At 44.6% G+C, this 25,832-nt stretch overlaps 1 protein-coding gene and 1 non-coding gene across 2 annotated transcripts; both read left to right on the forward strand.

Annotated features, from left to right (window-relative positions):
• Nucleotides 1-4,061: 4,061 nt before the first annotated feature.
• sephs3 (selenophosphate synthetase 3) lies at nucleotides 4,062-25,423 on the forward strand. The gene is made up of 8 exons (XM_014147586.3): nucleotides 4,062-4,469; nucleotides 6,408-6,511; nucleotides 8,452-8,559; nucleotides 16,183-16,337; nucleotides 18,870-18,960; nucleotides 19,400-19,499; nucleotides 19,748-19,960; nucleotides 24,583-25,423. Exons 1-8 carry the CDS (start codon nucleotides 4,184-4,186, stop codon nucleotides 24,813-24,815), a joined length of 1,290 nt encoding a protein of 429 aa, XP_014003061.3. The 5' UTR covers nucleotides 4,062-4,183; the 3' UTR covers nucleotides 24,816-25,423.
• On the forward strand, nucleotides 13,923-13,998 carry trnaa-ugc (transfer RNA alanine (anticodon UGC)). Its single transcript has one exon. It is a non-coding gene; the product is annotated as a tRNA-Ala (tRNA).
• Nucleotides 25,424-25,832: the final 409 nt, after the last annotated feature.

A 25,832-nucleotide genomic window follows, 5' to 3' on the forward strand; every position in this document is an offset into this window, starting at 1 on the left:
ACCTAAAGCTGAGGCTACACCAGATACAGTTAGGACCTAAAGCTGAGGCTACACTAACACCAGATACAGTTAGGACCTAAAGCTGAGGCTACACTAACACCAGATACAGTTAGGACCTAAAGCTGAGGCTACACCAGATACAGTTAGGACCTAAAGCTGAGGCTACACCAGATACAGTTAGGACCTAAAGCTGAGGCTACACCAGATACAGTTAGGACCTAAAGCTGAGGCTACACTAACACCAGATACAGTTAGGACCTAAAGCTGAGGCTACACCAGATACAGTTAGGACCTAAAGCTGAGGCTACACCAGATACAGTTAGGACCTAAAGCTGAGGCTACACCAGATACAGTTAGGCCCTAAAGCTGAGGCTACACCAGATACAGTTAGGACCTAAAGCTGAGGCTACACCAGATACAGTTAGGACCTAAAGCTGAGGCTACACTAACACCAGATACAGTTAGGACCTAAAGCTGAGGCTACACTAACACCAGATACAGTTAGGACCTAAAGCTGAGGCTACACCAGATACAGTTAGGACCTAAAGCTGAGGCTACACCAGATACAGTTAGGACCTAAAGCTGAGGCTACACCAGATACAGTTAGGACCTAAAGCTGAGGCTACACCAGATACAGTTAGGACCTAAAGCTGAGGCTACACCAGATACAGTTAGGACCTAAAGCTGAGGCTACACCAGATACAGTTAGGACCTAAAGCTGAGGCTACACCAGATACAGTTAGGACCTAAAGCTGAGGCTACACTAACACCAGATACAGTTAGGACCTAAAGCTGAGGCTACACCAGATACAGTTAGGACCTAAAGCTGAGGCTACACTAACACCAGCAGTACCAGCTTAGGTACCTAAAGCTGAGGCTACACCAGATACAGTTAGGACCTAAAGCTGAGGCTACACCAGATACAGTTAGGACCTAAAGCTGAGGCTACACTAACACCAGATACAGTTAGGACCTAAAGCTGAGGCTACACCAGATACAGTTAGGACCTAAAGCTGAGGCTACACCAGATACAGTTAGGACCTAAAGCTGAGGCTACACCAGATACAGTTAGGACCTAAAGCTGAGGCTACACTAACACCAGATACAGTTAGGACCTAAAGCTGAGGCTACACCAGATACAGTTAGGACCTAAAGCTGAGGCTACACCAGATACAGTTAGGACCTAAAGCTGAGGCTACACCAGATACAGTTAGGACCTAAAGCTGAGGCTACACCAGATACAGTTAGGACCTAAAGCTGAGGCTACACTAACACCAGATACAGTTAGGACCTAAAGCTGAGGCTACACTAACACCAGATACAGTTAGGACCTAAAGCTGAGGCTACACTAACACCAGATACAGTTAGGACCTAAAGCTGAGGCTACACCAGATACAGTTAGGACCTAAAGCTGAGGCTACACCAGATACAGTTAGGACCTAAAGCTGAGGCTACACCAGATACAGTTAGGACCTAAAGCTGAGGCTACACTAACACCAGATACAGTTAGGACCTAAAGCTGAGGCTACACTAACACCAGATACAGTTAGGACCTAAAGCTGAGGCTACACCAGATACAGTTAGGACCTAAAGCTGAGGCTACACCAGATACAGTTAGGACCTAAAGCTGAGGCTACACCAGATACAGTTAGGACCTAAAGCTGAGGCTACACCAGATACAGTTAGGACCTAAAGCTGAGGCTACACTAACACCAGATACAGTTAGGACCTAAAGCTGAGGCTACACCAGATACAGTTAGGACCTAAAGCTGAGGCTACACTAACACCAGATACAGTTAGGACCTAAAGCTGAGGCTACACTAACACCAGTTACAGTTAGGCCCTAAAGCTGACACCATGTTCCTTCAGAAAAGCCAAACTGTTAACTGGTACTGTATTTCATCACTCACAATCTTGCCAAAGCATATTCTGTAAAAGGGGTTAATATGAATGTAAAGTAATTTGACGTGATTTATATGAATCAGGTGATGAACATATGGACATTAAAATGAATAAGGGAGAGGTTAAACGTAGGCTAAGTCTTCCCACACATTACAGTAACTCTGTTGCAGTGGTCATAGGTATTGCAGTGGTCTTAGGTATTTTCCGTATAGGCTCTTCCCTCCGTCTCTCCACTGCTGCCCAGTTGAAGAGCTTGTGATCTCCATGCAGCACCACAACACCATGTTCCTTCAGAAAAGCCCCCCTCAGCCTCAGAAGATGCCCTTCTGGATGCATGCAGCCATACAGTTGTTATACCCTAATGTAGGACTATATGCCTTCTAGCCAAATGGAGTGCAGAACATGCATAATGCTTTCAACTCATCACTCCAACAGATCATTTAATTCATCCTTCATTCAGTTCAGTCATCCATTCAGTCATCCTTCATTCAGTTCAGTCATCCATTCAGTCATCCTTCATTCAGTTCAGTCATCCATTCAGTCATCCTTCATTCAGTTCAGTCATCCATTCAGTCATCCTTCATTCAGTTCAGTCATCCATTCAGTCATCCGTCTGAGTTGCCATAGGAACTAAATCAGAGAGAATAGAACACTCATCCATTCAGTCATCCATTCAGTCATCCATTCAGTCATCCTTCATTCAGTTCAGTCATCCATTCAGTCATCCGTCTGAGTTGCCATAGGAACTAAATCAGAGAGAATAGAACACTCATCCATTCAGTCATCCATTCAGTCATCCGTCTGAGTTGCCATAGGAACTAAATCAGAGAGAATAGAACACTCATCCATTTGTTTATTGAAATCCATGTGTGAATTCAAAATGATCTACAATTTCCAAAGTTCTTTAGCCTATCACTTTAATAATTCAATATTTAATTTAGGCCTAAATTGTGTGTTGGTGCTTGAAAAAACAAGGTAAAATAGTGATGCCAGTGATTTTGAAGTTTGGAGCTTTAGATCCCAGAGGTTTTGACTTCTGTGGTGGATGACCGTTCAAAATTATTTTTCCCAGTCGGAGCTTGTTTTCCCAAATTCCCAGTTGTCTTAAACACACTGTCAACACTAGTCACTTTACTAATGCCACTTTAGTAACAATGTTTACATATTTTGCATTACTCATCTCATATGTATATACTGTATTCTATACTATCTATTGTATCTTATTCTATGCCGCTGTGACATTGCTCATCCATATATTTATACCTTCTAATTCCATTCCTTTACTTAGATTTGTGTGTATTAGGTTTTTGTTGTGGAATTGTTAGATATTACCTGTTAGATATTGCTGCACTGTCGGAGCTAGAAGAACAAGCATTTCGTTACGGTCGCAATAACATCTGCTAAACCATGTGACCAATAACATTTGATTTGATGTCTAAGGGTTCCGAGTTCCCAGTTGTCTTGAACGCAGTGTGTGTGTGTGTGTGTGTGTGTGTGTGTGTGTGTGTCAGTGATGTCACTACGCAGAGGACGCCTCTTCCTGATCGTCACTCTGTCCATTCATATCAACCAGAGAGGAAGAGGACGAGAGGCCAACTCGGCGGAAAATCTGTCTCGCTCAACAACCAAGCAAGGACTTTTTGTATAGAGGTCAATGAGAGTGTCGAATTTGGTCAACAATAAAACAATTATTCGCTTATTAACTAAGTGAGATTTATTTGACCGAATATAAGTTTCGTAATGCAAAAGCTGTTACTCTTGAACTGAAATAACTAGGACACGTGACAACCCAAGCGACGTTGAATCGAGATGGCTATGCATATTCATGAGATGGCTATGCATATTCATGCACTGAGGCTGGTCTGACCATTAAATACAGGCGGTGACGTCAACAACCCGAAACAAAATATTCAAAATAGGATTAAAATAATGACTTTTTTTTTTTTTTTGTATTTTATTTTAACAGTAACATGCAAAACATAAACATAACAGTCAGAGGGATTCCAAAGAAATGAAATAAAAAATAAACTATTCCACATAAATACCATCCAATAATGACATGTTTCCACCAATCCAGAGAAAGGATGGGACAGCCCTCCGTGACGATATGTGGACAACGACTCCCATTGGTGGGACGGAGATACATGTATCTTGTCAGTATATTTATCATCTTTGTATCTGTTCATTACACACACACACACTTTCCTTCCTCTCTTCTGTGTTGCTGGGATCTGAACTAGTCGAACTATCCTCCAAAAACAGACCGCTAATTTACCCAGCAATGTCAACTACCTCTCCCCCAACCCCACCGGCTGATGTTTCAGCGGGGACAGAGGCATGTTTCCCCCCGGGCTACAAGCCTTTCCATCCCGAAGAGCATGGCCTGGACTCCGGCTTCCGCCTGACGGGCTTCTCGGATATGAAAGGATGAGGGTGTAAGGTCCCCCAGGAGGCTCTGCTCAAACTCCTGGCGGGACTGGAGCCTCACCGGCCGGGGGAAACTGTGGACCAAGGCACCGATTTCGGACAACTTACTCCCAACAACACCTCCGCTGGTCCCCGACTAGGTAGGGCTCTTTAGCTAACAACTAGGTAGCTAGCTTGTTAGCATAACTAGCTAAATTATATTCGTTTTCAAGTAAACTTGACAAGTTATTTTTAATGTAGCTAACTTGTTTTTATTATTATTATTATTATTATTATTAGCAAACTAACATAAGCTGATTTAGCTAACTAATGTCGTGGCTAAGTTAGCAATGTAGCCATTATAAGCTAGCTAACAAACAAGTCCCTTTTCTGTAGCCAACTAGCAGTATAATGCTAGCTGAAGTTAAGGAGCTGGTGCCTCTTATCTCTTAGCATCTCTGCTGCGAGGCCAAATAGCTGACTGTTCATGGTGTCTTACTCATCATGTTGGCTAACTGCTGTTAGTAAATCAATAACGATGGTTAGGTCCACGGTGTTTTATAATAAACAGGGGTGAACATTTTATTTCTACCCGGTACTGGACCTCCCTGAAATTATGGGCCTTATCATAGAATTACATATAGAACCCCTATTATTAATTCAATAGGATCTCTGTGGACCTATTCATAAACATTTCATTTAACTTTGACAATGTATTACGTTTTTATTGTGGCATAAACAACCAGTCATGATTTTTTTTTTTTTTTTTAATATATTTTTATCAGTCACTTCAAAGGGCTCCTTTACTCAACTTGGTCTCAGATCATTTCGTATTATTCTGCACGTAAATCCGAGACACTCCATTTTAGTATGATATGTTACGTTTCGTATGGTATGTGTTAGTTTGTGGATGGCCTAGACCAGTGGTTCTTAATCCTGGTCCTGTGCATGTTTCGTGTTTGCCTTGGCACTACACAGTAGTACTAGTAGTACTACTACATACTAATTCAAATGATTAACTCATCATCAAGCTTTGATGATTTGAATCAGGTTTAGCACTAAGGCAACAGCTAAAACCCTTTTGTGTCCCCAGGATCAGGATTAAGAAACACTGCCCTAGACCCATTTCGTAAGATATGTTACAAATTCCAATTTGTGCTATGTTTTGCAAAATTTACAATATGTTACAAAATCTAGCTAGTTGGCTAACATTAGCTAGCTCGCTTAGGGTTACGTTAAAGGGTTAGTGGAAGGGTTAGCTAACATGCAAAGTAGCTAAAGTTGTCCATGATGCGATTCGATGTTGATGTGGGCGTATAACGAGAACGTCTAGCAACCTTTGGGCTGCCAACCACCATACTTTCATTTTTGCCTTACGTTTGGTTTGGTTACTTATCACACTAAATAGAGTGTCTCGGATTTACATTTGTTTTATTTAACCTTTTATTTAACTAGGCAAGTCGGTTAAGAACAAATTCTCATGTACAATGACGGACTACCCAGGGGAACAGTGGGTTAACTGCCTTGTTCAGTGAGACGGAACAACAGATTTTTACCTTGTCAGCTCGGGGATTCAATCCAGAAACCTTTCGCTTACTGGCCCAACACTCTAACCACTAGGCTACCTGCCGCCCCTTTACATACAGAATAATATAATGCTTTGAGACCAGGTTGCAACATTAGGCTACCCACTCATGTTCATCCACTTGCGACCTACAGTACCAGTCAAAAGGTTGGACACACCTACTCATCCCAGATTTATTTTTACTATTTTCTACATTGTAGAATAATAGTGATGACATCGAATCTATGAAATAACAGTAGTAGTAACCAAAAAAAACTATTTTATATTTGAGATTCTTCAAAGTAGCCACCCTTTACCTTGATGACAGCTTTGCACAGTCTTGGCATTCTCTCAACCAGCTTCACAAGGTAGTCACCTGGAATGCATTTCAATTAACAGGTGTGCCTTGTTAAAAGTACATTTGTGGAATTCCTTTCCTTACTTTCATCCCCGTTCATAAATCAATCAGTCAATCATTGCATACCATGGTAGCATGAATATGGTTAAAGTGTGTGTGTGGTGTGTGTGTGTGAAGGTATAGGCATGGATTCCTGTGTGGTCCCTCTGCGACATGGAGGCCTCTCATTGGTCCAAACTACAGACTTCTTCTACCCTCTGGTGGATGACCCCTACATGATGGTGAGTTCTGACACCTGACCTTTAACCCCTGACCTCCATTGTAACCTCTCCTAACATTTCTTAGAGCAGGATTTATGCTTTATGCCCCAACTTGTATCTGTATGAGTAATTTACATTTCATTTTCTTGTCAAATCGTCAGTTGGTGACCCATCCCTTATGAGATTGTATGTCTCTCTCTCGTTCCCCACATATCTCCACCATCCCTCTCTCTCTCCCTCTCTCTCCTTCCCCATATCTCCACCATCTCTCTCTCCCTCTCTCTCCTTCCCCATATCTCCACCATCTCTCTCTCTCTCTCCCTCTCTCTCCTTCCCCATATCTCCACCATCTCTCTCTCTCTCTCCCTCTCTCTCCTTCCCCATATCTCCACCATCTCTCTCTCTCTCTCTCTCCCTCTCTCTCCTTCCCCATATCTCCACCATCTCTCTCTCTCTCTCTCTCTCTCTCCTCTCTCTCCTTCCCCATATCTCCACCATCTCTCTCTCTCTCTCCCTCTCTCTCCTTCCCCATATCTCCATCTCTCTCTCTCTCCCTCTCTCCTTCCCCATATCTCCATCTCTCTCTCTCTCCTTCCCCATATCTCTCTACCATCTCTCTCTCTCTCTCTCCTTCCCCATATCTCTCTACCATCTCTCTCTCTCTCCTTCCCCATATCTCTCTACCATCTCTCTCTCTCTCCTTCCCCATATCTCTCTACCATCTCTCTCCCTCTCTCTCCTTCCCCATATCTCCACCATCTCTCTCTCTCCCTCTCTCTCCTTCCCCATATCTCCACCATCTCTCTCTCTCTCTCCCTCTCTCTCCTTCCCCATATCTCCACCATCTCTCTCTCTCTCTCCCTCTCTCTCCTTCCCCATATCTCCACCATCTCTCTCTCTCTCTCCCTCTCTCCTTCCCCATATCTCTCTACCATCTCTCTCTCTCTCTCCCTCTCTCCTTCCCCATATCTCTCTACCATCTCTCTCTCTCCCTCTCTCCTTCCCCATATCTCTCTACCATCTCTCTCTCTCTCTCCCTCTCTCCTTCCCCATATCTCTCTACCATCTCTCTCTCTCCCTCTCTCCTTCCCCATATCTCTCTACCATCTCTCTCTCTCCTTCCCCATATCTCTCTACCATCTCTCTCTCTCCTTCCCCATATCTCTCTACCATCTCTCTCTCTCTCCTTCCCCATATCTCTCTACCATCTCTCTCTCTCTCCTTCCCCATATCTCTCTACCATCTCTCTCTCTCTCCTTCCCCATATCTCTCTACCATCTCTCTCTCTCTCCTTCCCCATATCTCTCTACCATCTCTCTCTCTCTCTCTCCTTCCCCACATCTCTCTACCATCTCTCTCTCTCTCTCTCCTTCCCCACATCTCTCTACCATCTCTCTCTCTCTCTCTCTCCTTCCCCACATCTCTCTACCATCTCTCTCTCTCTCCTTCCCCACATCTCTCTCTCTCCTTCCCCATATCTCTCTACCATCTCTCTCTCTCTCTCTCCTTCCCCACATCTCTCTACCATCTCTCTCTCTCTCTCCTTCCCCACATCTCTCTACCATCTCTCTCTCTCTCTCTCTCCTTCCCCACATCTCTCTACCATCTCTCTCTCTCTCTCTCCTTCCCCACATCTCTCTACCATCTCTCTCTCTCTCCTTCCCCACATCTCTCTACCATCTCTCTCTCTCTCCTTCCCCACATCTCTCTACCATCTCTCTCTCTCCTTCCACACATCTCTCTCTCTCCTTCCACACATCTCTCTCTCTCCTTCCACACATCTCTCTCTCTCCTTCCCCACATCTCTCTCTCTCCTTCCCCACATCTCTCTCTCTCCTTCCCCACATCTCTCTCTCTCCTTCCCCATGTCTCTCTCTCTCCTTCCCCACATATCTCTCGCTCTCTCTCTCTCCTTCCCCACATATCTCTCGCTCTCTCTCTCTCTCGCTCCCCCCCCCCAGGGAAGGATAGCGTGTGCGAATGTCCTCAGTGATCTCTATGCTATGGGCATCACAGAGTGTGACAACATGCTGATGCTACTGAGTGTCAGCCAGAAGATGTCTGAGCAGGTAGGTATTGTTGTGCTATATGATGTTGTTGCCATATGATTCACATTCAGATGTCATAAATCAGCACTGCAGAACTCTCCCTGTCCTCTGCCGGGCCCTGATTGTATTACTGCTGATGATATCTGGAAATGTGCATGTACACCCTGGCCCATCTACTGTTGCTAGCCCCAATTCTGACTTATGCTCTGATATCTGTTTCACTGATTTCTGCTCTCGTAAAAGCCTGGGTTTTCTGCACGTTAACACTAGAAGTTTATTACCTAAAATTGTGACCCGTTTTAAGGAAACTAGGCGTATGTCGCGGGTTTAAGAGCCGTTTGAACGTAAACTTAAAAAACAAATCAAAATGTGTTTTTTGGCAGAAATGCTTTCTCGAATGTGAGCTTTCATGTGCCTTAATAACAAACTTGTATGCCATCTGTAAATATGAATAAAATTGTTAAATTACGAGCCTGGTTGGTTTAGCCACAGTGAAAGTCAGCAACCTTCTCGCTAGCCATGATTGGCTGAGATAATTAGTGGGCTGGACATGCCGAGAGATGAGTTTGGATTGGTCTGCCATATAGCACGCTTCTGTATTTGAGCTGGTCAGTATGTCTAGGTAATTCTGTCTAACGTGGCTTTAAATAATTAAAATATGTATTGCGTAGTAGAACTGCATAAGTGTTGCTCTCCACTTTCTGTACGACCGAGTTTTGAAATCAGTGGAATTTGAGTATGATAGCTAAGGAGATGGAGAAAACCCCTGTCTCCGGATTACATCCTCAAACTATGGGCAACCATGGCATCCGTGGCAGGAGACACGTCCATCCATGATAGTCTAGCTAGCTACATTTTTAGATATTACACGTTTCTTATTTTGACAAAGTTTATTTCAAGTTAAAGTGTACTGTTAGCGAGCCAGCTAACATTAGCTAGCTAACGTTCGTGTATGATCTTATTATTTGTATCTCAGAGCCATTTGCTTGGCTAGTTATAGCCTAATGTTAGCTAGGTAACAATGAACTTGGTTGGTTAGCTACCTGCGGATTCATGCAGGTTAGTAACGTCATGAGTTGGAGTTATGGTTCTTCCAACCTTTCTGGTTATAACCTTTTTCATCAAGACAGATATTCCAAAGGTGGTGGAGTGTCAATCTTTACCAAGGATCACCTTCAGTGCTCGGTTGTCTCCACCAAGTCTGTCCCCGAACAATTTGATTTGCTGGTTTTAAGTATTAAACTTTCAAAATAGCTCTTTGTTGCTGGGTGCTATCGTCCTCCATCTGCACCGGCCTGTACCCTACCTGCCCTAAGCTCTCTCTCCTGGCCTCTTACACTAAGTCTGAATTTGTCCTGCTAGGTGACCTAAACTGGGACATGCTTAAACCACCTGACCAAGTCCTAAAGCAATGGGACTCCCTAAATCTTTCTCAGATTATTACCAATCCCACAAGGTCTGACTCCAAACACCCAGAAAAGGCTACTCTCCTTGATGTTATCCTCATAAATAATCCTGATAGGTATCAGTCTGGTGTTTTCTGTCATGTCCTTAGTGATCACTTTTATAGTCTGTGTTCGAAATGGCTGATCAGTGAAACGATCTGTCCTGATTTGTCAGACGCTTGATAAAAAACTTTAATGAGCAAGCCTTCCTTCATGACCTGGCCTCTGTAAATTGGTATAGAATCAGCTTGATCCCCTCTGTTAAATGGTATAGAATCAGCTTGATCCCCTCTGTTAAATGGTATAGAATCAGCTTGATCCCCTCTGTTAAATGGTATAGAATCAGCTTGATCCCCTCTGTTAAATGGTATAGAATCAGCTTGATCCCCTCTGTTAAATGGTATAGAATCAGCTTGATCCCCTCTGTTAAATGGTATAGAATCAGCTTGATCCCCTCTGTTAAATGGTATAGAATCAGCTTGATCCCCTCTGTTAAATGGTATAGAATCAGCTTGATCCCCTCTGTTAAATGGTATAGAATCAGCTTGATCCCCTCTGTTAAATGGTATAGAATCAGCTTGATCCCCTCTGTTAAATGGTATAGAATCAGCTTGGTTGTCGAAGACACTTGGACCTTCTTTTTTGGTATTTTCAGTGGTATTGTTAACAAACACGCCCCCATAAAGGAAATGAGAATTAAAAATCAGGTTCAGCCCCTGGTTCGACCGTGATCTGGCAGTGTTACTACACCTCAATAATTCAATTTGGCGAATGGCTCGACACACGCAAACTCAGGCTGGCTGGCTCTCATTCAGGCAAATGAGAAATAAGTGCACTCAAGCTATCCGGAAGGCCAAAGTTACTTTAAGGAGCCGTTCTCTCTCTGTGGGTCTAACCCCAAGAAGTTCTGGAAAACGGTTAAAGACCTGGAGAATAAACCCTCCTCCTCACAGCTGCCCATGTCCCTTATTAAAGTCGATGATGTGGTTGTTACTGACAAGAAGCACATGGCTGAGCTATTTAATCACCACTTCATTAAGTCAGGATTACTATTTGACTCAGCCATGCCTCATCTCCCTTCTAACGCGACTATCCCTGATGCTCCCTCTTTTTCCCCTGCCCCGCTACAAAGTTTCTCCCTGCAGGCGGTCACTGAGTCCGAGGTGCTAAAGGAGGTCCTTAAACTTGACCGCAAAAAAACAATCTGGGTCAGATGGTTTATACCCTTTCTTCTTTAAGGTTACTGCCCCTATCATCGCCAAGCCCTATCTCTGACCTGTTTAACCTGTCTCTCCTCTCTGGGGAGGTTCCCATTGCTTGGAAGGCAGCCACGGTTCATCCTTTATTTAAAGGGGGAGATCAAGCTGATCCTAACTGTTATATACCTATTTCTATTTTGCCCTGTTTATCAAAAGTGTTGGAAAAACTTGTCAATAATCAACTGACTGGCTTTCTTGATGTCTATAGTATTCTCTCTGGTCTGCAATCTGGTTTCAGGTTATGGATGTGTCACTGCAACCTTAAAGGTCCTCAATGATGTCACCATTGTCCTTGATTCTAAACAATATTGTGCTGCTATTGACTTGGCCAAAGCTTTTGATACGGTAGACCATTCCATTCTTGTGGGCCGGCTAAGGAGTATTGGTGTCTCTGAGGGGTTTTTGGCCTGGTTTGCTAACTACCTCTCTCAAAGAGTGCAGTGTATAAAGTCAGAAAATCTGTTGTCTCAGCCACTGCCTGTCACCAAGGGAGTACCCCAAGGCTCGGTCCTAGGCCCCACACTCTTCTCAATTTACATCAACAACAACAGCTCAGGCAGTAGGAAGCTCTCTCTCATCCATTTATATGCGGATGATAGTCTTATACTCAGCTGGCCCCTCCCCGGATTTTGTGTTAAACGCTCTAAAACAAAGATTTCTTAGTGTCCAACAAGCTTTCTCTGCCCTTAACCTTGTTCTGAACACCTCCAAATCAAAGGTCATGTGGTTTGGTAAGAAGAATGCCCCTCTTCCCACAGGTATGATTACTACCTCTGAAGGTTTAGAGCTGGAGGTAGTCACCTCATACAAGTACTTGGGAGTATGGCTAGACGGTACACTGTCCTTCTCTCAGCACATATCAAAGCTGCAGGCTAAGGTTAAATCTAGACTTGGTTTGCAGGACAGACATTCCTAGGGAGAGTAGCAACAGTGTTGAACTTTCTCCGTTTATAGACAATGTATCTTACTGTTGACTGATGAACGTCAAGGCTTTTAGAAATACTTTTGTAACCTTTTCCAGCTTTATGCAGGTCAACAATTGTTAATCTTAGGTCTTCTGCGATCTATCTTGTTCGAGGCATGGTTTACATCAGGCAATGCTTCATGTGAATAGCAAACTCACATTTTGTGAGTGTTTTTTATAGGGCAGGGCAGCTCTAACCAATATCTCCAATCTCGTCTCATTGATTGGACTCCAGGTTAGCTGATTCCTGACTCCAATTAGCTTTTGGAGAAGTCATTAGCCTAGGGGTTCACATACTTTTTCCAACCTACACTGTGAATGTTTAAATAATGTATTCAATATAGACAAGAAAAATACAATAATTTGTGTGTTATTAGTTTTAGCAGACTGTGTTTGTCTGTTGTGACCTAAATGATGATCAGATCAAATTTTATGACCAATTTATGCAGAAATCCAGGTAATTCCAAAGGGTTCACATACTTTTTCTTGCCACTCTATGTTGGCATGACTGCCATATTGTATCTCCATCCCAAAGCCCTTGCTTGGAAGTGTACTTCACCAGACTGCCAAGAACTTTGCCCTCATCCAGGCCAAGGTGGCGAGACACGGTAGTGATGACACCATAGGCCTTGTTGATCTCTGCACCAGACAGGATGCTCTTGCCAGCATACTTGGGGTCCAACATGTACGCTGCGGCGTGTATGGGCTTCAGGCAGAAGTCTTTGCGATTTTCGATGTATTTCAGAACTGCAGTTTCCTCTGCTTGGAGCAACAGTGAAGTGGGCAGGGCAGTACGGATTTCTTCGCTTACATCTGCAAGCAGAGTCTGAACATCAGACAGGATGGCATTGTCTCCCTCAATCCGTGCAATGGCTACTGCTATAGGTTTCAGGAGTTTCAGGCTGCTTACCACGCTCTCCCAAAATACATCATCCAGGAGGTTCGTCTTGATGGGGCTGTCCATATCGGCAGACTGTGATACGGCCATTTCTTGGAGAGACTCCTTCCCCTCCAGGAGACTGTCAAACATGATGACAACACCACCCCAACGGGTGTTGAGGGCAGCTTCAATGTGGTGCTCTTGTTCTTCTCATCTTGCTTGGTGAGGTAGATTGCTGCTATAACTTGATGACCCTTCACATACCTAACCATTTCCTTGGCTCTCTTGTAGAGTGTATTCATTGTTTTCAGTGCCATGATGTCCTTGAGGAGCAGATTCAATGCATGAGCAGCACAGCCAATGGGTGTGATGTGAGGGTAGGACTCCTCCACTTTAGACCAAGCAGCCTTCATGTTCGCAGCATTGTCTGTCACCAGTGCAAATACCTTCTGTGGTCCAAGGTCATTGATGACTGCCTTCAGCTCATCTGCAGTGTAGAGACCGGTGTGTCTGTGCTCTTGTAGAATACAGGTTGAGGGGTGGAGATGATGTAGTTAATTATTCCTTGCCCACAAACATTCGACCACCCATCAGAGATGATTGCAATGCAGTCTGCTTTCTCTATGATTTGCTTGACCTTCACTTGAACTCTGTTGAACTCTGCATCCAGCAAATGAGTAGATAAAGCATGTCTGGTTGGAGGGGTGTATGCTGGGTGAAGAACATTCAGAAATCTCTTCCAATACACATTGCCTGTGAGCATCAGAGGTGAACCAGTTGCATACGCAGCTCGAGCAAGACATTCATCAGCATTTCTCTGACTACGTTTCTCCATTGGTCCCGTGTGGCTCAGTTGGTAGAGCATGGTGTTTGCAACGCCAGGGTTGTGGGTTCGATTCCCACGGGGGACCAGTACGGGAAAAAAATAAAAATGTATGAAATGTATTCACTACTGTAAGTCGCTCTGGATAAGAGCGTCTGCTAAATGACTAAAATGTAATGTAAAAAAAACTTCTGATTCCAGGAGGACCGTGAGCTGTTGCTATCGATAAGGTGTCTGATTCATCATTTCACCTCCAATAGAAGTAGAGGGAGTTTTGTCAGAGGTTGCTTGTTGTGAGCGCTGAGGGAACTTTATGCACTTGGCCAGATGATTCTGCATCTTTGTTGCATTCTTCACATATGATTTGTCACCGTATTTGCACATGTACACAGCTTGTCCTTCTACATTAGCTGCAGTGGAATGTCTCCACACGTCAGATAGTGCCCGTGGCATTTTCCTGTGAAATGTCTCCACACGTCAGATAGTGCCCGTGGCATTTTCCTGTGGAATGTCTCCACACGTCAGATAGTGCCCGTGGCATTTTCCTGTGAAGATTAGAAAGAAATGAGTTTAAATAAAAATCAACAAATACAATTCAATGTGCAGATAAATAGTTAAGCAGTTAGATTAAACTACTTTTGTAAGAATGTTTTAAAATGAAACATGTATGGAAACAGGTGAATTAACACTCCTCAGTTAGCAAGCTAAAACCCACATGGTAGCAGAAACTGGCTAGAAGAAATTGTTAACACGTTAGAAATGATTTAAACACACTTTGTTGTAGGCCACTATTTACTAGTTAACAACAAATCATGTAGGTCATATAAAATATATTCACCCCACCCAATATTGTAATCAAAACTTACCAGAAAGTATGTAGTCCTTGGCTCAGACAGTGTAGTGGGTTCAATAGCATCTCATTGGTGTGCAAGATCTTGAGAATTACATTTTGATTTATTTAACCTTAACTAGGCAAGTCGGTTAAGAACAAATTCTTATTTACAATGGCAGCCTACAGGGGAACAGTGGGTTAACTGCCTTGTTCAGGGGCAGAACGACACATTTTTACCTTGTCAGCTCGGGGATTCGACCCAGCAACGCTCTAACCACTAGGCTACCTGCCGCCCCAGAATCAGCTGTACATGTGATGGAAGAATGCACTGTGCATGCAGAGGTTTGCAATTCCATTGAATTGGGGATAGTTTAACCAAAATATGCCACAAAACCTAGAATTGCCATATGTTTATCCCACAAAAAAATGTCACTGTTATAAGCGAACTTTTTTTTTTTTTTATGACTTTAAGCAAAGTTCCCCAAATTCCAGGGCTTAACTTCCCATGGAAAGATTCCGGAAATTTACCGGGAAGTTTCCGACCCTTTGCAACCCTAATTGTTGTCTCCACCTTCCTGCCCTTTGTGCTGTTGTCTGTGCCCAATAATGTGGTGACCAATGGCATCTGCTGAATGTGTAGGTGACCAATGGCATCTGCTGAATGTGTAGGTGACCAATGGCATCTGCTGAATGTGTAGGTGACCAATAGCATCTGCTGAATGTGTAGGTGACCAATGGCATCTGCTGAATGTGTAGGTGACCAATGGCATCTGCTGAATGTGTAGGTGACCAATGGCATCTGCTGAATGTGTAGGTGACCAATGGCATCTGCTGAATGTGTAGGTGACCAATAGCATCTGCTGAATGTGTAGGTGACCAATGGCATCTGCTGAATGTGTAGGTGACCAATGGCATCTGCTGAATGTGTAGGTGACCAATGGCATCTGCTGAATGTGTAGGTGACCAATGGCATCTGCTGAATGTGTAGGTGACCAATGGCATCTGCTGAATGTGTAGGTGACCAATGGCATCTGCTGAATGAATAGGTGACCAATGGCATCTGCTGAATGTGTGTAGGTGACCAATAAGATATCATAAGGTGAATGCACCAATTTGTAAGTCTCTCTGGATAAGAGCGTCTGCTAAATGAAGTAAATGTAAAATGCGTTTTGAACCTGATGCTGTGGGTGACTGGTGGGGCTTCAGAACAACGAGCTGTTAATTCATTAACCCACTAATCTACAAATATCAGACTTTAGACGGACTTCCACGTGCCGCCACCTCTCTGGAGCACTGCTGTGTGTCCCTGGAGTTATGCCAGTTACACTGACTAGGCACAACGGGAAGCCAGTTGGCCGTGATGAAACGTGTGTGTGTGTGTGTGTGTGTGTGTGTGTGTGTGTGTGTGTGTGTGTGTGTGTGTGTGTGTGTGTGTGCGCAGGATCGTGAGCGTGTGATGCCTCTGATGATCCGTGGGTTCCGTGATGCGGCGGAGGAGGGCGGGACTTCGGTGACGGGCGGCCAGACGGTGGTCAACCCCTGGATCATCATAGGCGGCGTGGCCTCGGTCGTCTGCCAACCCAACGAGTTCATCATGTAAGAGAGGGAGTGGTCTGTTCGGGGTGTTATCGGGGTGTTATCGGGGCGTTATCGGGGCGTTATCGGGGCGTTCTGTTCGGGGTGTTATCAGGGTGTTCTGTTCAGACTGGGATCGGGGCGTTATCGGGGCGTTATCAGGGTGTTATCAGGGTGTTATGTTCAGGGTGTTATCAGGGTGTTATCAGGGTGTTATCAGGGTGTTATCAGGGTGTTATCAGGGTGTTATCAGGGTGTTATTGGGGTGTTATCAGGGTGTTATCAGGGTGTTATCAGGGTGTTATCAGGGCGTTATGTTCAGGGTGTTATCAGGGTGTTATCAGGGTGTTATCAGGGTGTTATCAGGGTGTTATCAGGGTGTTATCAGGGTGTTATCAGGGTGTTATCAGGGTGTTATCAGGGTGTTATCAGGGCGTTATCAGGGTGTTATGTTCAGGGTGTTATCAGGGCGTTATCAGGGCGTTATCAGGGTGTTATCAGGGTGTTATCAGGGTGTTATCAGGGTGTTATCAGGGTGTTATCAGGGTGTTATCAGGGTGTTATCAGGGTGTTATCAGGGTGTTATCAGGGTGTTATCAGGGTGTTATCAGGGTGTTATGTTCAGGGTGTTATCAGGGCGTTATCAGGGCGTTATCAGGGTGTTATCAGGGTGTTATCAGGGTGTTATCAGGGTGTTATGATCAGGGTGTTATCAGGGTGTTATCAGGGTGTTATCAGGGTGTTATCAGGGTGTTATCAGGGTGTTATCAGGGTGTTATCAGGGCGTTATCAGGGTGTTATGTTCAGGGTGTTATCAGGGCGTTATCAGGGCGTTATCAGGGTGTTATCAGGGTGTTATCAGGGTGTTATCAGGGTGTTATCAGGGTGTTATCAGGGTGTTATCAGGGTGTTATCAGGGTGTTATCAGGGTGTTATCAGGGTGTTATCAGGGTGTTATCAGGGTGTTATGTTCAGGGTGTTATCAGGGCGTTATCAGGGCGTTATCAGGGTGTTATCAGGGTGTTATCAGGGTGTTATCAGGGTGTTATGATCAGGGTGTTATCAGGGTGTTATCAGGGTGTTATCAGGGTGTTATCAGGGTGTTATCAGGGTGTTATCAGGGTGTTATCAGGGTGTTATGTTCAGGGTGTTATCAGGGTGTTATCAGGGTGTTATCAGGGTGTTATGTTCAGGGTGTTATCAGGGTGTTATGTTCAGGGTGTTATGTTCAGGGTGTTATCAGGGTGTTATCAGGGTGTTATCAGGGTGTTATGTTCAGGGTGTTATGTTCAGGGTGTTATGTTCAGGGTGTTATGTTCAGGGTGTTATGTTCAGGGTGTTATCAGGGTGTTATCAGGGTGTTATCAGGGTGTTATGTTCAGGGTGTTATCAGGGTGTTATCAGGGTGTTATCAGGGTGTTATGTTCAGGGTGTTATCAGGGCGTTATCAGGGTGTTATCAGGGTGTTATCAGGGTGTTATCAGGGTGTTATCAGGGTGTTATGTTCAGGGTGTTATCAGGGTGTTATCAGGGTGTTATCAGGGTGTTATCAGGGTGTTATGTTCAGGGTGTTATCAGGGTGTTATCAGGGTGTTATGTTCAGGGTGTTATCAGGGTGTTATCAGGGTGTTATCAGGGTGTTATCAGGGTGTTATCAGGGTGTTATCAGGGTGTTATCAGGGTGTTATCAGGGTGTTATCAGGGTGTTATCAGGGTGTTATCAGGGTGTTATCAGGGTGTTATCAGGGTGTTATCAGGGTGTTATCAGGGTGTTATCAGGGTGTTATGTTCAGGGTGTTATCAGGGTGTTATCAGGGTGTTATCAGGGTGTTATCAGGGCGTTATCAGGGTGTTATCAGGGCGTTATCAGGGTGTTATCAGGGTGTTATCAGGGTGTTATCAGGGTGTTATCAGGGTGTTATCAGGGTGTTATCAGGGTGTTATCAGGGTGTTATCAGGGTGTTATGTTCAGGGTGTTATCAGGGTGTTATCAGGGTGTTATCAGGGTGTTATCAGGGTGTTATCAGGGTGTTATCGGGGTGTTATCGGGGTGTTATCGGGGTGTTATCGGGGTGTTATCGGGGTGTTATCGGGGTGTTATCGGGGTGTTATCAGGGTGTTATCAGGGTGTTATCAGGGTGTTATCAGGGTGTTATCAGGGTGTTATGTTCAGGGTGTTATCAGGGTGTTATGTTCAGGGTGTTATCAGGGTGTTATCAGGGTGTTATGTTCAGGGTGTTATCAGGGTGTTATCAGGGTGTTATCAGGGTGTTATGTTCAGGGTGTTATCAGGGTGTTATCAGGGTGTTATCAGGGTGTTATCGGGGTGTTATCAGGGTGTTCTGTTCAGACTGGGATCAGGGCGTTATCGGGGCGTTATCGGGGCGTTATTGGGGTGTTCTGTTCGGGGCGTTATCAGTTCTTGTTGGTAGCCTTGATGTTAGAGAGTCGGGCCAAACAGGATCAATTCTAATGGCGTTTCCTCGTATCTTACTGTGTGTGTGTGTGTGTGTGTGTGTGTGTGTGTGTGTGTGTGTGTGTGTGTGTGTGTAGGCCAGACAGTGCAGTACCGGGGGACGTGTTGGTGCTGACCAAACCTCTAGGAACCCAGGTTGCTGTCAACGCTCACCAGTGGCTGGACCAGGTACTGTACCATACTGCTGTCTGGCTGGACCAGGTACTGTACCATACTGCTGTCTGGCTGGACCAGGTACTGTACCATACTGCTGTCTGGCTGGACCAGGTACTGTACTATACTGCTGTCTGGCTGGACCAGGTACTGTACCATACTGCTGTCTGGCTGGACCAGGTACTGTACCATACTGCTGTCTGGCTGGACCAGGTACTGTACCATACTGCTGTCTGTCTCTTCACCTTGTCTCTTTGTCTCTGTGGTGTCCAAAAATTAGGATGTCTAATTAAAAAAGTAAATCTCTCCTCTCTCTCTTTTGTGTGTGTGTGTGTGTGTGTGTGTGTGTGTGTGTGTGTGTGTGTGTGTGTGTGTGTGTGTGGTGTGTGTGTGTGTGTGTGTGTGTGTGTGTGTGTGTGTGTGTGTGTGTGTGTGTGTGTGTGTGTGTGCGCAGCCAGAGAGGTGGAATAAGATCAAGCTAGTGGTCTCTAAGGAGGAAGTGGAGCAGGCCTACCAGGAAGCCATGTTCTCCATGGCAACGCTCAACCGCACAGGTAACACACACGCTAATATAACGGGTTGCCTAGCGATTAAGCTCATTGGGCCAGTAACCGGAAGGCCGCTGGTTCGAATCCCCCCCCGCACCTCTCTGATTCAGAGGAAGACACATTTCAGTTGAAAACATTACACACACACACACACACACACACACACACACTAACTTAACCCAACACACATTAACATAACACACACAACAAGCTAGTCTGTAAACGACCCACTGTGTGTTTGTGTGCGACCGCAGCGGCAGGCCTAATGCACAGGTTCCATGCCCACGCTGCAACAGACGTGACTGGGTTCGGGTTGCTAGGGCACGCCCGTAACCTAGCGACGATGCAACGTGCTGAGGTAGCCTTCGTCATCCACAACCTCCCCATCATCGCCAAGATGGCCGCCATCAGCAAGGCCTATGGAAACATCTTCAACCTGCTTGGGGGGACTTCCTCGGAGACATCTGGTAGGAGACGAGGGCCGGCCGATATGACCAAAATATAATCTCACAATATGTTTCACATTTGGATGTTATTTTATGTTTTTCAGTAATCAAAGTTCTTCATTTGCTTTATGGGTAGTGAGTGATCTCAGGGGGCTTTATGGGTAGTGAGTGATCCCAGGGGGCTTTATGGGTAGTGAGTGATCCCGGGGGGCTTTATGGGTAGTGAGTGATCCCAGGGGGCTTTATGGGTAGTGAGTGATCCCGGGGGGCTTTATGGGTAGTGAGTGATCCCAGGGGGCTTTATGGGTAGTGAGTGATCCCAGGGGGCTTTATGAGTAGTGAGTGATCCCAGGGGGCTTTATGAGTAGTGAGTGATCCCAGGGGGCTTTATGGGTAGTGAGTGATCCCAGGGGGCTTTATGGGTAGTGAGTGATCCCAGGGGGCTTTATGGGTAGTGAGTGATCCCAGGGGCTTTATGGGTAGTGAGTGATCCCAGGGGCTTTATGGGTAGTGAGTGATCCCAGGGGGCTTTATGGGTAGTGAGTGATCCCAGGGGGCTTTATGAGTAGTGAGTGATCCCAGGGGGCTTTATGGGTACTGAGTGATCCCAGGGGGCTTTATGGGTAGTGAGTGATCCCAGGGGGCTTTATGGGTAGTGAGTGATCCCAGGGGGCTTTATGGGTAGTGAGTGATCCCAGGGGGCTTTATGGGTAGTGAGTGATCCCAGGGGGCTTTATGGGTAGTGAGTGATCCCAGGGGGCTTTATGGGTAGTGAGTGATCCCAGGGGGCTTTATGGGTAGTGAGTGATCCCAGGGGGCTTTATGGGTAGTGGGTGATCCCAGGGGGCTTTATGAGTAGTGGGTGATCCCAGGGGGCTTTATGACTAGTGAGTGATCCCAGGGGGCTTTATGAGTAGTGGGTGATCCCAGGGGGCTTTATGGGTAGTGGGTGATCCCAGGGGGCTTTATGACTAGTGAGTGATCCCAGGGGGCTTTATGACTAGTGAGTGATTTCATTGGGTCTTTCTCCATTCTGATGGTTTCATACTGTTTTTATTCATTTATTTACCCTTTTTTCTCTCAAATTTCCTGGTATCCAATTAGTAGTTACAGTCTTGTCAATAGGAGTTAGTATAATGGGTTGGATTTACAATGGTGTTTGTTCTTCACTGGTTGCCCTTTTCTCACTAATTGTGCTGCTATGATGGCAGTATTTAGTGGTATTTCACCTAATAAAAGTTTGGAGTTTATCAAAATAGGATTTATTTTCCTTTTTCTTTGTGGGTCTGTGTAGTCTGAGGGAAATATGGTATTGGTAGTTACAGTCTTGTCTCATCGCTGCAACTCCCGTACGGACTCGGGAGAGGCGAAGGTCGAGAGCCGTGCGTCCTCCGAAACACGACCCCAACCAAGCCGCACTGCTTCTTGACACACTGCCCCACTTAACCCGGAATCCAGCCGCACCAATGTGTCGGAGGAAACACCGTACACCTGGCGACCGTGTCAGCGTGCACTGCACCCGGCCCGCCACAGGAGTCGCTAGAGAGCGATGGGACAAGGACATCCCTGCTAGGCCAAACCCTCCCACTAACCCGGACGACGCTGCGCCAATTGTGCGCCGCCCCATGGACCTCCCGGTCGCGGCCGGATGCGACAGAGGCTGGGCTCGAACCCAGAATCTCTAGTGGCACAGCTAGCACTGCGATACACTTGGGAGGCCTGTTTTTATACTGTTTAATCAAACTTCAACCAAAGGTTTCTAATTTGAGATTTCTACACTGCCACGTAAGGGTTGCACAGTGTAGCCAAAAGTATCTAGGCCTTAGTTTTCACCAAATATTGCAATTAGATAAAAAACACGAGTGAAATGTTGGAATCATGGAAAATAATGATTATTCTCTAGTTAGAACTATTGTGACAGGGTAGGAACCAAAGTGTTGGTCAGTGTATAGGGACCCTATACATTTGACTTGTCATGCTTATAGGTTCATTTGCATAACTTAGTGGAATTAAATTGGTGCGTATTTTCGTTAGTGGTTATGTAGCCTATCTTATTCAGCACACAACATACAGATCCTATATTTGAGTGGAAAATCTGTCAAAGTGCAAGAGCTGTTGCTACAGCTCCTCAAACGGCTCATTCGTTGCTGCTGGAACGAAACGTACATTAATCAACGTGCCCAATCAATGCTCAACAATTCTAACTGCAATCGCGTGTTTTGATGACCACGATTTAAAAAAAAAAAAAATAGCTATTTTTTTATTTCTCAACTGGTAATTGAAGCACGCTTTTTTTTTATTTCATGTTATGAGGCATGTCTTACATTGCTTCAAAGTAGCCTAGTCAAAATTATTTTGTAAAGACTTCCATATGCCACTGAAATCACTAGCCTATTTCTCCCACATTCTGTTGGTTTTCAAATCAACTTTCTTTCATTGTCCAGTAGCCAAACTTCAGTCCTAGTCATATTAGCATCCCATGCTAGTTGTTGATAATCCTAGTCATATTAGCATCCCATGCTAGTTGTTGATAATCTTAGTCATATTAGCATCCCATGCTAGTTGATAATAATCCTAGTCATATTAGCATCCCATGCTAGTTGTTGATAATCTTAGTCATATTAGCATCCCATGCTAGTTGTTGATAATCTTAGTCATATTAGCATCCCATGCTAGTTGTTGATAATCCTAGTCCTATTATCAACCCATGCTAGTTGATAATAATCCTAGACATATTAGCATCCCATGCTAGTTGTTGATAATCCTAGTCCTATTATCAACCCATGCTAGTTGATAATAATCCTAGTCATATTAGCATCCCATGCTAGTTGTTGATAATCCTAGTCATATTAGCATCCCATGCTAGTTGATAATAATCCTAGTCATATTAGCATCCCATGCTAGTTGTTGATAATCCTAGTCATATTAGCATCCCATGCTAGTTGATAATAATCCTAGTCATATTAGCATCCCATGCTAGTTGTTGATAATCCTAGTCCTATTATCAACCCATGCTAGTTGATAATAATCCTAGACATATTAGCATCTCATGCTAGTTGTTGTATCTTTTTAGATCTCTACATTTCTAATGGATATTTTCCTATATGTCACGCTTGCATGTGCAGTGCGCTTTTGGCAATGGAGTTTTCCCGTCAATTTCTTTATGGAACGAACATTCGCGTGTAGCCTACTGCCTTGTGCTGCACTTAAAGTGAAATAAAACTTCAACATTTTAAGCCTTAAAGTTATGATCTGTTGCATCGACCTCTTTGCTTTTTAACGTTTTTGATGTTCGATGATGAGATGGGGTGAAATCCAGAGTTGTGCTATATTATATTAATTGTCCAATTTTTTTTATTTTTTTTTTTAAATATAAGTATTTATACATAACTAACGTTAAGACCTTTTTTTAATAAGTCGATTAATTCAAATGTATGTTTTTGCGCAAAATTCCAAATGTATGGAGAATCTAGGTTTTTAGTTTTTAATGAGCGTTTTGTCTGCTTGTTCTCGTGTTTGTATTTTTGGTCTCGTCTCCTTCGCTCCTCCGTGCTGTGTGCATTTTTTCCATTTACACCAGAGATCTGTATATAATGACGAGATGCACGACTCCGCCATAACAATAGGAGTCGTCCCAAAGGCAGGAAGGCAGGCGACAAGCTGAGGTCCAAAATAAACCCAGAGAAACGCATTGGCCTTATTTTGTTTAAGTTAGCATTTTATATCATACCCCCAAGACATGCTAACCTCTCACCATTACAATAACAGGGGAGGTTAGCATTTTATACCATACCCCCAAGACATGCTAACCTCTCACCATTACAATAACAGGGGAGGTTAGCATTTTATATCATACCCCCCAAGACATGCTAACCTCTCACCATTACAATAACAGGGGAGGTTAGCATTTTATATCATACCCCCAAGACATGCGAACTTCCCCTGTTATTGTAATGGTGAGAGGTTAGCATGTCTTGGGGGTATGATATAAAATGCTAACCTCCCCTGTTATTGTAATGGTGAGAGGTTAGCATGTCTTGGGGTTATGATATAAAATGCTAACCTCCCCTGTTATTGTAATGGTGAGAGGTTCGCATGTCTTGGAGGTTATGATATAAAATGCTAACCTCCCCTGTTATTGTAATGGTGAGAGGTTAGCATGTCTTGGGGGTATGATATACAATGCTAACCTCCCCTGTTATTGTAATGGTGAGAGGTTAGCATGTCTTGGGGGTATGGTATAAAATGCTAACCTCCCCTGTTATTGTAATGGTGAGAGGTTAGCATGTCTTAGGGGTATGATATAAAATGCTAACCTCCCCTGTTATTGTAATGGTGAGAGGTTAGCATGTCTTGGGGGTATGGTATAAAATGCTAACCTCCCCTGTTATTGTAATGGTGAGAGGTTAGCATGTCTTGGGGGTATGGTATAAAATGCTAACCTCCCCTGTTATTGTAATGGTGAGAGGTTAGCATGTCTTGGAGGTATGATATTTGTGCTCTGTAGCTTTCTCAATCATTATTATTCACGATTCATTCAGGATTATCCATAATCATGTTGAAGTATTTAGGAACATTTTATTCTTATTCACAATAAAAGTAACTCCTAAATGACACTACGTTATTTCCCGTTCATCCTGTAGGTGGCCTTCTAGTAAGTCTGCCCAGAGAGGAGGCGGCCCGGTTCTGTGCGGAGGTCAAGGGTCAGGGGTCTGGGGGTGGAGCCTGGATCATCGGCATCGTGGAGAAAGGAGAACGCGGCGCTCGCATCATCGACAAACCACGCATCATCGAAGTCCAGCCCAGAGGGACCGCTGCAGCCAATCAGGAGAACAGCAGCTCTACTAGTCCCGCTCCTGGCGATACGCTGTCATAGACTCTGTGTGTGTGTGTGTGTGTGTGTGTGTGTGTGTGTGTGTGTGTGTGTGTGTGTGTGTGTGTGTGTGTTGCTGTCCATCTCCCCTGTTTAGCCACAGGAGCTACAGGCCAAAACGCCGAACATGGAGAGGTTCCTCTTTTAAATTAAATTAACATTCCAACAGTTTCCCCTCCAATCAGTGAACGGGGAAATAGATCGAGTTGTGTATGTGATTTAGAGTGTGGGTCAGAACATTCTCCTAGTGAAACTTTTGTCATTATGGGAGTGGTTGGGGGAAAATTAGTCTATTTATTGTGTTTCTATTGGATATTTGGCTTGTCTATCAGGATGTCTGGCTCCGCCCGTTGGTTCAGAGGCAGGGTTGAGCAGCTCTCTCTGGACCAATGGCGTCGTCCGGTATGTCCTCTGCCAGCTGACTGGCTGCTCAGCTCAAAGCCCCCTCCCCCCTACCTGTTTATGAAGCTCCGCCTTCCAAACCTCAGCCAATGGGGCCAGGCGGAGTGGATGTCTGTCTCAGGAAGGGGGTGGGGCTCATGTGCTGGGTTCCAGCCATTGGCTATGTGTTTCTGGAGAATTCACAATCAATAAACCGACCATCAACTCACTGTACTGTCCCTTTGGTACTTCCTGTGTGTGTGATTTAAAATGAATGTATTTTTTAGGACAGTGGGGTACATTAGAATATTGTTCCTCTCTATATCAGTTGGTAAGATGTACTGTATGCATGACTGCTTTGGATAAAAGTGTCTGCTATTATGGCAGATTTTATATTAAAAGTTATCACCGCGCTCAAACCCGAGAGACCAAGAGGAAAGATCCGTCTGTCGCTGGCTGCTTCAGCCTGCCTCGCTTTCCAGCCTGCCTCGCTTTCCAACCTGCAACCTGCTTCGCTTTCCAGCCTGCTTTGCTTTCCAGCCTGCCTCTCGCTTTCCAACCTGCCTCTCGCTTTCCAACCTGCCTCTCGCTTTCCAACCTGCTTCGCTTTCCAACCACTCTGAACAGAGACACAAATAA

This window comes from Salmo salar, chromosome 15 (assembly GCF_965601325.2).
Source record: "Salmo salar chromosome 15, fSalSal1, whole genome shotgun sequence".
In the NCBI taxonomy this organism is placed as follows: Eukaryota; Metazoa; Chordata; class Actinopteri; order Salmoniformes; family Salmonidae; genus Salmo; species Salmo salar.